The following is a 14,674-nucleotide window of genomic DNA, read 5'->3' on the forward strand; positions in this document are numbered from 1 at the left end:
CTGCTCCTCTCAGGGAGCTCACATCCCTCCTATGGGTCTGACTCCAGTAGTTGGGCATCTCTTTAGCTTAAGCATCAGCCCCTGTCTCCTTTCCTTGTGGCTCAGCTCCTGGAAGAACCTAGGTGTTTGAAGGCAGGTGTTTCTTTGTAATATGGTGATTTGTTTCCAGGGGAAGATGGCTAAGGTCAGAAGTAGGTCTTTAACTTTGAGGGCGGGAGCTTGCTGATGCAGATTTAGTGCTATAGTGCACTCTTGTCCAGGAGTCTATATTTGTGCAGCACCAAGAGGCTTTTCCTGACAGAGCAGACCACACAGTGAAAAACACTGCCCGGGCTTTAGGATGCAGGCAGGAAGGGAACTAATGAACTTTTCACGGGGAAAGAGTGAACACTTGTTGTCTTAGAAAGACTCTCATCGGAGACTGCTTTCTCATTTCCCAGCCACCCAGACATGAATAATCATACAAAAAGTATATTAACTACAACATTGGCCAATGGCTCAGGCGTATTCCTAGCTAACTCTTATATCTTAAATTAACCCATTTCTATTAATCTGTGTAGTGGCATTTCATTTGTGTTTTAATAAATAAAGCTTTTCTGATAAAGATCAGAAAAGTATAACAGCCACACGGGCCAGCCTACAGATCAGGCAGCAATGACACACACCTTTAATCCCGGTAGCCACACTAGCTTGCCATAGAAACCAGGCGGTAGTGGTGCACGCCTTGAATCCCAGAACTAGAGAGGATTGTAAAACTGAAGGAGACAGCTCTCAGTCTCAGTCTCATTCTGAGATTCCTGGAGTCAGGATTGCCATTTTTGCACTGAAGTCAAGGTAAGAGCCAGTGGCTGGCTGCTTTGCTTTTCTGGTCTTCAGGTTGAAACCTAAATTCTGTTTTTATTAATCATGCTTCAAATCTGTGTATCACTACTAGGCTGTGGCTTACCAGTAAGGTTCTGGAATTTCCCCTTCGGTTGCTACATGGTATCTGCCTCACTCTGCCTTCTTTCTCTCTGCATTCAGTTTAGTTTTCCCGCCTACCTATATTCTACCCTGCCATAGGCCAAAGCAACTTCTTTATTAACCAATGGTAATAAAACATATTCACAGCATACAGAGGGGAATCCCACATCAAAAGACAACCCTGTCAGAGATATTTGCATAAAATAATATCTACAAATTTATATAATCCTATGGATATTATTGGCCAATATATGAATTCATGATTTTCCTAATATTTTTACTAATGTAGTTTTTTATATTCTTTTTTCTAAATGAAAGTTCTTCAGAGGCATAGTGTTTAAATATTGCCATACTATTTAACTATATAAATATTTTAAGGTTTGTCTTGCCCCCATTTAGCATATGACTTACTTCAATATTTATTAATATAAACAATGCTATAATTAACATTCTTCATCTGTTGTTGTCCTAGTTTTCCATTTTAAAAGCATTCTCTAACTTCAAACCAAGTCTGACTTTGTTTTAACAGATTTAGTATTACTTTAAAATATTTGTTTTAATTTCTCAAGAAAAAAAACCTGAGGGTTTCTCTGGTCTTCCTTAACTCCACTTGTTTCTCATAGCTTGGAACCCAGCTTTCTGTTCTAATACAGCAGAACTGAATTGGGTGGTTCAGCTATGAAGGGAGAAGTACCCTTAAGATTATAACACTACTGAACTAACATGGTCTTGAGTGGGGCAAATCCGGAAGTACTGCATAGATAGACGACATTTCATTTATGTGTTCATGGGCACATGGGCCTTTGTGCTATTCACTCTTTGGAACTGAGGTAGATGCTACTGCCGTGAACACTTGTGTACAAGTCTTTGTGTAAGCGTATGTCTTTATTGGTCTTAGATATATTTTTCCGATCGGAATTGCTGGGGTTTTGGTAAATACATGTTTAATATCGTAAGAGCCTGGCAAACCATTTTCCAAAGTGCTTGAGCCCTCGCCCACTCTCCCCAGCAGTTTCCAATGGTTCTGGTCCATCACCTCCTAGCCCACACTTGCTGTCATCTGTCTGTTGATTACAGTTAGAGTAGTGGGTGTGTAGCAGTGTCTTGTTGTTGTGCTAAGTAGGCTTTTGTTCAGTACTTACAGCTTTCAATTTGACAGGGTGTCTGTGAATCACCCAAAGAGAATCGTGAAGAAAGGATCCAGTGTTTACCAAATCTATTTGCTCTTAGAACCTTTTTTATCTCTCTTCAACGGATATGTTCAAGGCCTAATCATGTTCAGAGTTCTGGGAAAAATTACATCATTTGATTAGTATTGTTTTTTAACCTCCTTCTGAACAAGGGTCTATGGCATAGTGATTCTGAACCAAGCAGCTCGAGGAGGCTAACACTGTAACCTTTAAAGAAAGTCAGCAGGGGCTGGAGATATGGCTCAGAGGTTAAGAACACTGGCTGCTCTTCCAGAGGTCCTGAGTTCAATTCTCAGCAACCACATGGTGGCTCACAAACATCTGTACTGAGATCTGGCGCCCTCCTCTGGCGTGCAGGCATACATCGAGGCAGAATGCTGTATACATAATAAATAAATAAATAAATCTTTAAAAAAAAGAAAAAAAAAAAGAAAGTCAGCAAACAGATCCATACTAGGAGGTTTGGAAACCAGTAGTTTCTCTGTTCTTGGTTCCCCATCTCAGCCCAGGTGTGTCCAGATTTCACAGAGAGGAAGCTGGGCTCTAGCTGGGATGCTGGTTACATGTTAAGTCCCAATGCACAGATAATAATCATCACAGTGTCCGGATGATAGTAAAATGAGATTTGCATTGTTCCACCTGTGCGTGCTGGGAGTCATGGTGCCTGAGGTTCATGGATAGCTCACTGAATCCTCATGGTGACTTTATACAGGGGTGCTATTAACAGATGAGGAGCCTGTGTCAGCACTAAGAGTCTATGAGTAGCTTCTACATAGGTAGCAAGAGACAGCAGGATCAGAATTTGAATCTGGGTCTCCCAGACATCAGGGTGTTTCAAATATATCCTACTACCCCGCTAAAGAGGCAAAGAGGAAGACCTTTCATTTGTCCTAATCACACAGAAATGACAGAATTCTGGAAATACTGGCAACCTAGCATTTGGCTGCTTAGAATCATCATGGTTTCAATCTCCTTGTTCCTCCTCTTTTCAGCTACGGGGCACATTCTGTCCATTCTGTGCATCTCTTCTGGCACATGAGCCCTCCTTGTTTGACTGTTCGCATCCCAGATTTCTGTTACAGGCCAGGACTCACATCCCCACCAGTGAGACCTTCCCAGGCCTCTGTTCTGCACACCAGTTCCACTCATCTTCACAGTCTCTCTTGGCTCCTGATAGTTATAGAAAATTCTCGCCTCTGAGCAAAGCACTGAGATTGGCCTCTTTCCTCTCCCGTCCATCTCCTTGGTTTTCCCGCGTGGATCCTCTTGTGGGAGGCCAGCTGACTTCTCACTGGCTGTCCAACACTGGACGAGCTAGTCTTACTTCTAGGCCTTGCTCTCCAGCTTCTGGTGCCTCCCTTGTGGTACCCACGCTTCTCTGAGCCCCCTCTGCCTTTGGATGTTTCCTTACCTCTGGGATGCTCTCTCCGCAGATCCCAAGGCGCAGTGGCCCTCCTTCCTCTGAATCCCCTTAGAGAATCTTCTCATTCCCCTCTTGGTCACTTGTCTTGCTTCTTCACGCCCAGTCTTGTTCTCTGTAAATGAGGTCATTATGGGAGTGCCTCATGAGGGCTCTGATGCTGGTCAAAAGATGTAAAACATGTAAAGACATGATTAAACTTAGCCCAGGGGCTGACACAAAGCTGTAAGATGAGTGTTCAATAAATGAAAATATGTGATTGATAAATAATTAAGATTGTGCATCCATTGCTTCTCTCATTGCTGTGGCAAAATCCCCACCAAAAACAGGGAAGGAAGGGTTATTTGTGTTCACAGGTTGATGGTGCCAGTCCATCATGGTGGTGAAGGTTTTGACGGTGGGCATGAGAGGCAGCTGGTCACGTCGCATCCGAAGTCACAGAGCAGAGCACATGGCGTTTGAGTCTGTCTGGAACTCCAGCCCATGGGTTGGTGCCACCTCTCCTCAGTTGAAGCTGTCTTGAAACACCCTGAGACATTCCCAGGGAAGTCTCTCCGAAGAGATCCTAAATTCAGCCAAGTTGGCGATAAAGATTAACCAGTGTCAGCGTCATTGCCGAGGGATGATCTGTATTATTTTAACTTGACTTTCTCATGATGGCTCAGCTCCTTGAGAACGGGGTTGATTTTTCAACATTTACACAGAACCTTAAGCCCCAAAGACACTGGGAAATACATGGTGATAGTGGGCAGAAAAACTCGTGTGGGGATACAATCCTGCTCTTCATCAAGATTAGCTCTGCTGCCACCTGGGTGTGGGTTCCAGTTTCTTTGTCTCTGCACGACCCCTGCATCCTGTTTAAACTCAGCACCACACGTAGTTCCTGGTACTGCTTTTCTGTGTTCACTGGGCACATCCTTTTATCCTCCCAGCCCTCTGTCTCTCCACCCACAGCACAGAGAATCTCATCCCATTCTTGGTCCTGAGCATAGACGAGGAATTGTGGGAAGTGATCCCTTTGGTGCTTAGCCAGTGGCTGCTGCTGTGGGCCTCTTTTCATTGCTGTTTTGTTGATAAGCTTGTCGACTGTGTTCTTCCAAAGGCTCACAGTTACAGATAGTACAGATTTTGTGGAGCAAATCAAAGAGATCTGCCACGTCCCGGAGGCTCTTAGAAGTGCTGACTCATGGTACCAGCAGCTCGGTTCCCAGGCCATCTCAGAACCGTTGGCCTCAGGCTGCTGTAGTAGACAGATGACATTGCTGGTGAACGTCCACACCATCTTCCCTCCAACCCATCTGTCTCCACGTCCAGGTTTGCTTTGTTCATAAGATCACAATTGTTTTAGACTCACTGGAAAGTCCTGTTCTATCACTTCTGTAAAACCTTGGTGTGTGTGTGTGTGTGTGTGTGTGTGTGTGTGTGTGTGTGAGAGAGAGAGAGAGAGAGAGAGAGAGAGAATGCTGAGCCTAAAAACAAGTCAGTGGGCATCTTTTTCTCCCCCTTATTTTGTTGGAGCTCACACGTCAGTTTAATTTGCAGGTAGGCTAAAGGCCAGCAAGTCCAACAAGACTCCTGTTTTCTGACACCCAGGAGTTTGGGTATCTGAACACACCACCTCATGCCTGTGCACCAAGCACTAACCCACTGATCTGTCTCCCCAATCCCCCCAGTCTCAGACTCTGATCTTCCTGAGATCATGCTCTGAGATCCTGAGGGTTGGGGTTCAATTTAGTTTTTGTGATAATTTAAGCCACGTTGTTGCAAATGACTAATTGGCATGTTCTCTAGAAAACGTTATGTCGCAAAAGTAAATAAAAAATAAATTAAAAAATAAATAAAAGAGCTTGGCATTTGTCAATGAAAAATAAAAAACCAAAAAACTCTTGACACTGAAGCCCCTTGGCTTGCCTGGACTAGACATTTACAGTGCTTCTTTTAGCCAGCTCGGATGAGTGGGGATAGTTTTGACGAAGACCTGTTTCTTTCCACTGAGAAGGTTCCAGAATCTTTACCCAAAGTGGTATTTCCCACATATGCTTTCAGAATCAAAAACCTTTCATTCCTGGCTCATGACATTTTTGTGGGGCCTCCAGAATAGAACTAACCCAGCAGCTCTTAGGCAGTTGGCACGCTTTCTCCGTGTGACAGCATGCTGCAGAGGGCCCTGCTGTTTATGTGTGATGTATTGTCCTCCTAGGGTTCCTAAACACACGCAGTAAAAACCGATTTAGACTATTCATCTGACAGGATCCAGGCCAGCCTGGTCCAATAGAAGTTTATTTACTGGAGATGGTGAAAATTCTGCCGGGGTGGAGCGAGAGTCATTCTGTTAAGTATTCCTTGCTAGGTCCTTTAGCGCTATTGCTCCAGGTCCCCTGGGCTGGTAGCGGTACGGAGGATAAATGTCCAGGCCTGATTCCCACACTACAGTTTAGTGTCTTCTGAGGGACAGGGCCTAGGATTCCATTTCTAATGAGCCACCTGGGTGGTTCTCACTCACTCTGTGTTTGGGAGTCAGTGTTTCCTGTCATGATTCCGGGAAAGCATGCATTGTCTCATCGGGGTTAGATGATTCCCAGAGCCGGAGTCTCCCAAGGCTGAAGGTGTGGAGATCCAGGTGGCATTTGTGGGGCAGAGGGCCCAGAGACGGGCTGTGGGCAGGGGAAGAGTCTACCAGCTGCGGCAAGGGCATGTGAGCGCAATCCATTGTGAGATGACATCTGTTGAATGTGGAGGAGGACGGCAATTCCACGTGTGGAGGGGGCCTGGTAGGGGTTGATGGCTCTGAATTTGTTGGTAGGTGGCCTGAACTGAGGAACAGCTTTCTGTAAGCTCCTATGGAAAGAAATCTAAATATCTTTCCCAGGAAATCTGGCTCCTGGGCGCAGCTGGTGGGGAGAATGGCTGAGAGAGGGGTCTAGCCTGTACTGCTGAGGGTCTGCTCACTCAGGCGAAACCTTGGGCCTACTTGGGGAGCTGTGCAAACATTCAGATCTCTCATGTTCAGTAGGCCCTTCTGCGAGCTCTGGAGACTTCGTTTTCAAAGTTCCCATCTGATCTAATGAGTCGTTCACCCAGGACAGTATTTAGGACACAGCCTCCAGAGACCTGTGGTCCCTGCAGTAAATCCTGGCTTTGTGACGGCCTCGCTTCTGTTTCTACCTTCCTCTGAGTCACACTTGCTTTGTCCCCTAGATGATGTGTTCCTGCACCCCCTACTCTTTCCTCTTTCCCTCCCCTTCTCCCCCCTTTCTTTTTTCACTCTTCCCTACCTCCTATAGCGCTCAGGATGTAGTTCATTTTCAGGCCACATTTGGGAAGATGGTAAGCATCATTCAAGGATGCCTCAAATCTTGGGAGACTTGAGATTCTAGAAGAATCTTGGATGTTGGACTTAACAGAGGGATGCAATGATTAGAACTGGGTTATAAGACAGCGCCTTGGCCCTAGACAATACTGGTTCCTGGTTTTTCAGAGCTAGAACTAGGAAAATAACATTGCCTGGGATGATATTGACACTCGGGCGGGGTATTTGAAATATATTCTTATGCATCAAGTACTGTTGTCCTTGATTTACACAGGAGAGCACTGGCGCTTGGAAAGAGGTGTGTATGTTCATGTCTGTGGTGCATTGGAGTCATGTTTCACAGAAATCCAGGCAACATGGCTCTGGGTCTCAGACACTGTGTTCTTGACATTGAGCCAAGTACGAGGTCAGAGTGGTCCTTGAGCTACAGTGCTGATCTCCACAGCACGCTGGGCCTCCAAGAAAGCTCTCTAGGATATTTCTGGGCTCTGCATTTCTACATATTCTGTGCTTTGCATTTCTGGTTACTTGATAATAAAGTTGGAAAAGCATTCATTTTCACAGTGGAAATTGGCCTATAGAATACTTCCATTGATGCCAAAAGCTTGACAAGTTCAAAGGAAACCCATAACACAAAATTGTCTTGTGCTGGAAACCCCTTGGCTACTTCTTATTGTGTTCCTGTGTAAGATCTGACCTTTGACCAGAGAGCTCAAAGGGCTCTCTGCCCAGGGTTTCCCTTCACCTGCCTCACTGATTCAATACTCATTAGCTTATGTGAATTCAAATGTCTAAGATCTACTTTACCTAATGCGCAAAATACGGATATTAGTAAATACATTCACTTAATTCAGAGAGCATGTCAGAATCTCAGCCTTCTGTAACTATCCCCCTTTCTGTCTCTATTCCCAGGGCATCACCTTCAGTAGAAGGACAAATTACCACAGTCAGTGAGCTGCCAAGTGCTGCCCCCACCCTGTCAAAGAAAGCAGCTGGTCCTGTTTTTAATCAGCACCTCCCAGCACAAGCCTCTGGGTCACGGGAAGAACAGGGCAGGGTTTGAAACTTTCCGAAGACAATTAATACACACTGAGTGCAAAAGGCCACTTAGGTCGTCTCTGTATGAATCTGCTTAATTTGTGAGACACAAACAAGAGAGGTGCAACTTTCATCGAAGACTTCACACGGACCTACTCTCCATTGCAACCATACTATAGATGATGGTCATTGAAATAGCCCCAGCATTTACCACTGAGCAAAAGATATAGCTTGAGAGGCTATCGGACAATTCCAGAACCAAAGAATGGATGACTACAGGTACCGGGACAACTATGAGGGCTACGCCCCCAGCGATGGCTACTACCGGGGCAACGAGTCAAACCCAGAAGAAGATGCCCAGAGTGACGTGACAGAAGGCCACGATGAGGAGGACGAGATCTATGAGGGCGAGTACCAGGGCATCCCTCATCCAGATGATGTCAAGTCCAAACAGACTAAGATGGCGTCCTCCAGGGCAGATGGCCTTCGGGGCCAGGCAGACCTGATGGCTGAGAGGATGGAGGATGAGGAGCAGCTGGCCCACCAATATGAGACCATCATTGACGAGTGTGGCCATGGGCGTTTCCAGTGGACCCTCTTTTTTGTCTTGGGTTTGGCCTTGATGGCCGATGGAGTGGAAGTGTTCGTGGTGAGCTTTGCCCTGCCCAGTGCGGAGAAAGACATGTGTCTGTCCAGCTCCAAGAAAGGAATGCTTGGTAAGTAGAAACTTCCAAGGTTGTTTCCCTGTGACCTCAAATATGTGAAAGGAAAAAAATATACATATATACTATCTTCTTATATATGTAGGTATACACGCATATACATAATGCAACATACATATATTTATATATAAAGAGAGAGAGAAAGCCTGTCACCATTAGACACTTTAAATATGCCATGGTATCCTGTGAAATTATAATTTTATAGTCATTTGCCATTAAGACATTATTGTTTTATAGAAATAAATTAGTCAATTGATTGTGTCAGACTTACATAGCTAGTATTAGAACCCAATGACCTCTGCTTCCAGCTTCTCTTATACTAAAGTTAGTGGCTGAGTGCCCATGTGCTTTGGATAACTGAGGGCCTTGAGCAATACCCACAGCATCTCCGTGGGCAACTGAGAACCATGGGGTGAGGCCCAGATAAACTTGGAAGGGTAAAGGAGCAGCTTGCAAGTCAGTTAGCAGAGCAGCACTGTCAGAGCCAAGCCCCAGTCATCAGAGCTTGAGGCACAGAGGCTTCTGTGCAGTTAGAGAGGATGGGCACACATGGTGTGGAATAGAAGAGATTCATCATAATATAGCTAATGGCTCATCTCAGTCCCCAAATATCCCGAAAACAAATCTTCTCTCTAAATTTAGTGACCATGTAGAGCCCAGGAAGCCTGCAGCTATTGAGAATTTACTGTGAGTCAGTTTCTTATTGAAGATGAAAAATACTTCTGGCCCTCAGGAGTTCAAGCCTGTCTAGCCACCAAACCCATTAATTCAACAAATAAGTACATATTTTTGGTCTATTGTATGCTACTACCTGTGATACAGTCCTGGAGAGACAATAGCTCTTGTTTCTTAATATATATCATAAGGTCAGAAGGTCTTCATGAACACAGAAGTGACTTAACAACGTCAGGGGTCAGTACTAGCATGTGCCTGTGTGTTTCTAGACCTTGACTTTGGAGAAAGAGTTAGCAAATGGTTCTGAGATAGTACACATATTCGAAGCCCAGATGGCCCCTGCCACAACTATCCAAATCCAGGGCTGTAATCAAAATCATCTGGAGAAGACATGTGAACAAATGGACGTGAGTGTGCTCAGGGGGTGGAATCAGGGTCTGTGAGCTTTGAGGGCAAATCTGAAAAGAGTGAGAAAGTGTGTATATGGCGAAATAAGAAAAATTGTCACTGAGAAACAAAATGACATCAACCAAGACGACAAAACTAGCCAAACAAAAAAAGAATTATCTATGGGTCATTAAAACTTGTCTTATACATTTATGCTTAGCTATAATGCCACTTAAAAGGATTAGAACTCCATTAGACACGACCCAGAAAATCAAAGGAGATTGAGTGTATACAATCAGTATATCTCAAAGCGAAAAATGCTTTGAGAAGCTGGGAAGTCATTCAGCTTGTAGAGCACAGTAGAATTTTAGTTGTGTGTGAGCACACGTACATTCGTCCACACATGCACATACACACTACCCACCCTCAAATGTTGAACAGTAGATTTGTAACAATTTATTTATTTGTATTTTATATTCATGGTGTTTGGCCTGCATATATATCTGTGTGATGGTGTCAGATCTCCTGGAACTGGAGTTACAGATAGTTGCGAGCTGCCATGTGGGTGCTGGGAATTGAACCCAGGTCCTCTGGAAGAGCAGCCAGTGCTCTTAACCACTGAAGCATCTCTCTAGCCCTGAATAGTTGATTTTTAAAAGGGCAAACAAAAGAACAAAATTCCCTACTGAAACCAAGCCATCCCTAACCGACTTAAGCATTTTTTTGCATTTTTTCAAATTTATTTATTTATTAAAGATTTCTGTCTCTTCCCTGCCACCGCCTCCCATTTCCCTCCCCCTCCCCCAATCAAGTCCCCCTCCCTCATCAGCCCAAAGAGCAATCAGGGTTCCCTGCGACTTAAGTAATTTTAAGTCATCAGCTCATTTTGTGCTGTTCCCAACCGAATCCTAAGTCCCTGTTTACTCTGGCAATGCTAGTTAAGGTTTCATGCCCATCAGTATCTCTGGCACCACTGTGCCCAGCAGACTTATTAGCAGAGCTGCAGCACTGTGGCAGCTCCAGCCTCTTGCAGGGCAAATGCTGGGCAGAAGCTGAGGGCATGTGGTTATGATCTGAAGAGCCCACTCTGGTGTAAGTTTGTCCCATGTTTACCAAGAAGACGCTATGACTCAAACTGAGAAGGGCACATAGACCCTGAGCAGAGATTTCCAGAGGAGATTTCCTGTGTGGTCAAGAAAATGGGAGTCTAAGTGAATCCAGGTGGATGACTGAGAGCCTCAGCGTCACCTTGAAGACTGGTCACATGTAGACATAGATTCAGAGAGCCTTATCTAAGTGCCAAGCAGGGCATGTTGGCAAGATTTCCGACTTTGAAGTCTGCTCTCACTCTTTGGGCCCATCCTACCTTTTCCTTATACATGGGTTGCGGAGAAGAAGCCCTGCCCTGGAGCAGGCTTCTCTCCATGTGGGACCATGCGACCGTGAGGGTTTGGCAGCTAGCTATATCATTATCGGTCAGTGACCTAGGGCCAGTCCCAACTCTCGCAACTAGTTTTCCCGAGGACGAGGTAAGGATGATGGCACATTTGTTGTGAGGACTGAGATAATGCCGACAACGCGACAGGATGGATGCTTTCTAAACAGCCGAGCTCCCTTCTTGGTGCCATGCCACCATCCTGCCAGCCCTGGCATGGATCCAGACTGCACTGACATAATGGAGATCAGGGCCAGGCTGCCTGGTTTGAAGTAACACTCTGCTGACTCTTAGTGGGGAGACCTCAGGCAGGTTACTCAGCTGCTTCATGCCTTGGCTCCCTCCCCTGTAAAGTGTGTTTGATGGTAATGCCTGTTCCGTAGGATTTCTGTGTAGATGGACTGAATTCAACCGTACTTGATTTAATGTGTTTAACTTGGCTGACTTGCTGTCTGAACCTCACAGGTGCTCAAGATATCTTTATTGCTTTTGATTGAAGTTATTATTATTATTTACTTAATCTCTTGGTATAGTGAGGATGAGGTACCCACACTCAGGGGCAGATTCGCACTGATGACTTTGAATATGTGCTTCAGTCAAAATGATGCCTGTGGACCAAGGCTGCTTGACCTTAGAGGGCAAAAGGCCCTTGTGTTCCAGCATTAACCCAGAGTGCTTGCTCGCTCTCTCTCTCTCTCTCTCTCTCTCTCTCTCTCTCTCTCTCCTCCTCACCCCCCATTTCCATTCTGTTTTAAAAAGAAACTCTCTCAAGTGAAGTCTCTAATTTGACTCTCAATGAGTGGCCCAAGAAAACAACACAGAGAACAACCAAGGTCTAACTCATAGATCTTTTTTTTTTCTTACGGGGAAGAAATGAATCAAATTAGAAAAATTAAAGATGCTCTCTTGGTATCTTAGTTGTTTCTCTTGAACATTGTGTTCTAGCAAGTCCCTCATGAACATCTGCCTCACGGGGTAGAAAATAGGTTCAAGAACACACAGCCATCACTGTAGCCTCAGCTGTGCTTCTATCAGTGGTGGACACCTTTAAGACAAGGAAAATGTATCTGCTTGTTAGTTAAGCATGTCCTTTGTTCTTTTAATTATCTATTTCTTCTCTCTCTCTCTCTCTTTCTCTCTCTCTCTCTCTCTCTCCCTCTCTCTCTTTCCCTCCCCCTCTCTCTTTCCCTCTCTCTTTCTCTCTCCCTCTCTCTCTCCTTCTCTCTCTCTTTCTCTCTCTCTCTTTCTCCCTCCTTCTCTCTTTCTCCCCCCCCCTCTCTCTCTGTGTACGTGTGTGTGCACATGTTGGAGGAGGGCCGCTTGTTCTTCCCGGCTACCCAACTAGCTCAGACCCAAAATAATCACACAGAAACTGTATTATTTAAATCACTGCTTGGCTCGTTAGCTCTAGCTTCTTATTGGCTAACTCTTACATATTAATTTAACCCATTTCTATTAATCTGTGCATTGCCACAAGGCTGTGGCTTACTGGGTAAAATTCTCAGCAACTGTCTCCAGTGGCTCCATGGCTTCTCTCTCTCTCTCTCTTTCTCTCTCTGTTTTCCTTCTCCCAGGATTCAGTTTACATCCTCCACCTACCTACCTCCAACTACCAAAGCAGTTTCTTTATTCATTAATGGTAATCAGAGCATACGGAGGGAAATCCCACATCATGGTGTGTAGATTGTACATGCATGTGTGTGCTCATGTTTTGGGGACTCAGAGTTGATGTGAGATATTTCCCTTGATCTCTCTCCACTTTACCTACTGAAGCAGGGCTTCTCGCTAAATCTTGGAGCTCACCAGTACTGGCTAGTCTAGCTAGCCAGGTTGCCCTGGGACTCTCCTGTCTATGCCTCCTGAATACTGGAATGACAGGCGACTGCATGGCTGCCCAGCTTTTACATGCTTTCTGGGGGTCTGAACTCCAGTCCACATGGTTGTATGACAGGGCCTTTACCCATTGAACCATTGGCTCTTTTAATTTTTTTTTAAAGGAGCTAGGGGGTTGGCTCAGTGGGTAAGAGTATCTGCTGTGTAGGGAACCCAGTTTCAGGTCCCAGTATCTAGGTGACAGCTCACAATCGCCTTCATCTCCAATTCCAGGGGAGACTGCATTCTTTTCTGGTCTTTCTGGACACCAAGGATGCAGGTGGTGCCTTTATAGACATGTGGGAACAATACTTGTGCACATAAAAGGAAAACAGTCCCTTAGAAGTTTATAAAAAGGTTTTTGGCAATTTCATTCATCGAACTCACATACTAGAACACCACAAGCATGTGTTCCACTCTGAGCTCCATCTCCAGCACTTTTCTTCCTTTCTCTTTCTAAATTTAAACTGTTTTTGTAATAGGGACTCATATAACTCAGGCTAGTTTGAAACTTTTCATATCGCCAAGGATAGCCTTGAATCCCTGGTCCTTCTGCTTCTACCTCCCAAACACTGAGCTTATAGGCATGTGTTTCCATGCTTTACCTCTGATTGATTAAATATGTTTTATTTTTAATTATATGTACATGAGTGTGTATGCACATGAGAGTGCCGTGCCTGTGGGGGCCAGAAAAAAATATCAGATCCCCTGGGGATGAAGTTAAATGTGGTTATTAGTTGTCCAGCTTAAGTTCTGAGAACTGAAATCCAATCCTGTAGAATATGACCAAATGCTCTTAACCACTGAGAGCCATCTCTCCACCTCCACTTTATTCACCAGCGTGTAGACCACAGGATTGCTTAGGAGAGAGCGAGAGCTAAGGTTACTGACTGCTGTGTGTGGCGATGGCAACTTGATTCGCTGACAATGGAAAGCTGTTCAGTGTTAAACATCTTACATAACCATGTCAGTCCTGAGCTAGATGCTGGCAGTGGCTGCCTGTTAGCACCACCCAAGACGCTGTAGATGAATGTGTACCTGGACTGGGAACATGCCTTCTGCATAAGCGTGAGGACCTGAGTTTGGATTCCCAGGACCCATGTAAAAAGTTGGTAATGGTGGCCTATAACTATAACCCTACACTAGAGGAGAATAGTGGTAGAGAAAGGGGATCCCTAATGTTCATCAGCCAGCCAGCCAGTGTAGCCAAATCAATGAACTTGAGGTTCAGAGAGAGAATTTGTCTCACAAATAAATAATGTGGAGAGTGATGGAGGAAAGACAGTTAATATCTGCCTCTGGCTTCCACACATCTGTGACTGTACACATGCACATACATGCACACACTTATATTGATAGCTACATTCACTATACAATGTGCACATTTACCCACACGAGTATGCATGCACCTATGCTAGCAAGTATATACATTACACATACCATATACCGCATGCACACGCATGCGCACGCACACACACTCACACATATCTGGCTCTTGTGGGCTTCAGAGATGCCCGGGCCTTTGCTCCCTGTGCCATGCAAGGTGGCAGATGATTCCCACGTAGCTTCCCTTGTGTTTTCTTTGATAGTTAATCTATCTGCTGCCTTGGTTAGAATAACAGGATGGATATACATCAGAATCTACTCGGTGCTTTACAGATT

At 44.9% G+C, this 14,674-nt stretch overlaps 1 protein-coding gene across 5 annotated transcripts in view; it reads left to right on the forward strand.

Annotated features, from left to right (window-relative positions):
* Positions 1–14,674, forward strand: part of Sv2b (synaptic vesicle glycoprotein 2B) — a 151,636-nt gene that overhangs the window by 78,608 nt on the left and 58,354 nt on the right. For all 5 annotated transcript variants that reach the window (XM_041648036.1, XM_041648020.1, XM_041648052.1 and 2 more), the window contains exon 2: positions 7,796–8,637. In XM_041648036.1, coding sequence (XP_041503970.1) covers positions 8,187–8,637 — 451 coding nt within the window. In that variant the 5' untranslated portion in view covers positions 7,796–8,186. The remainder of the gene's footprint in view (positions 1–7,795; positions 8,638–14,674) is intronic.

The sequence above is a fragment of the Microtus oregoni genome, unplaced genomic scaffold (assembly GCF_018167655.1).
Source record: "Microtus oregoni isolate MIOR12 unplaced genomic scaffold, Mior012 000000F_ref0000247, whole genome shotgun sequence".
NCBI classification, from domain to species: domain Eukaryota; kingdom Metazoa; phylum Chordata; class Mammalia; order Rodentia; family Cricetidae; genus Microtus; species Microtus oregoni.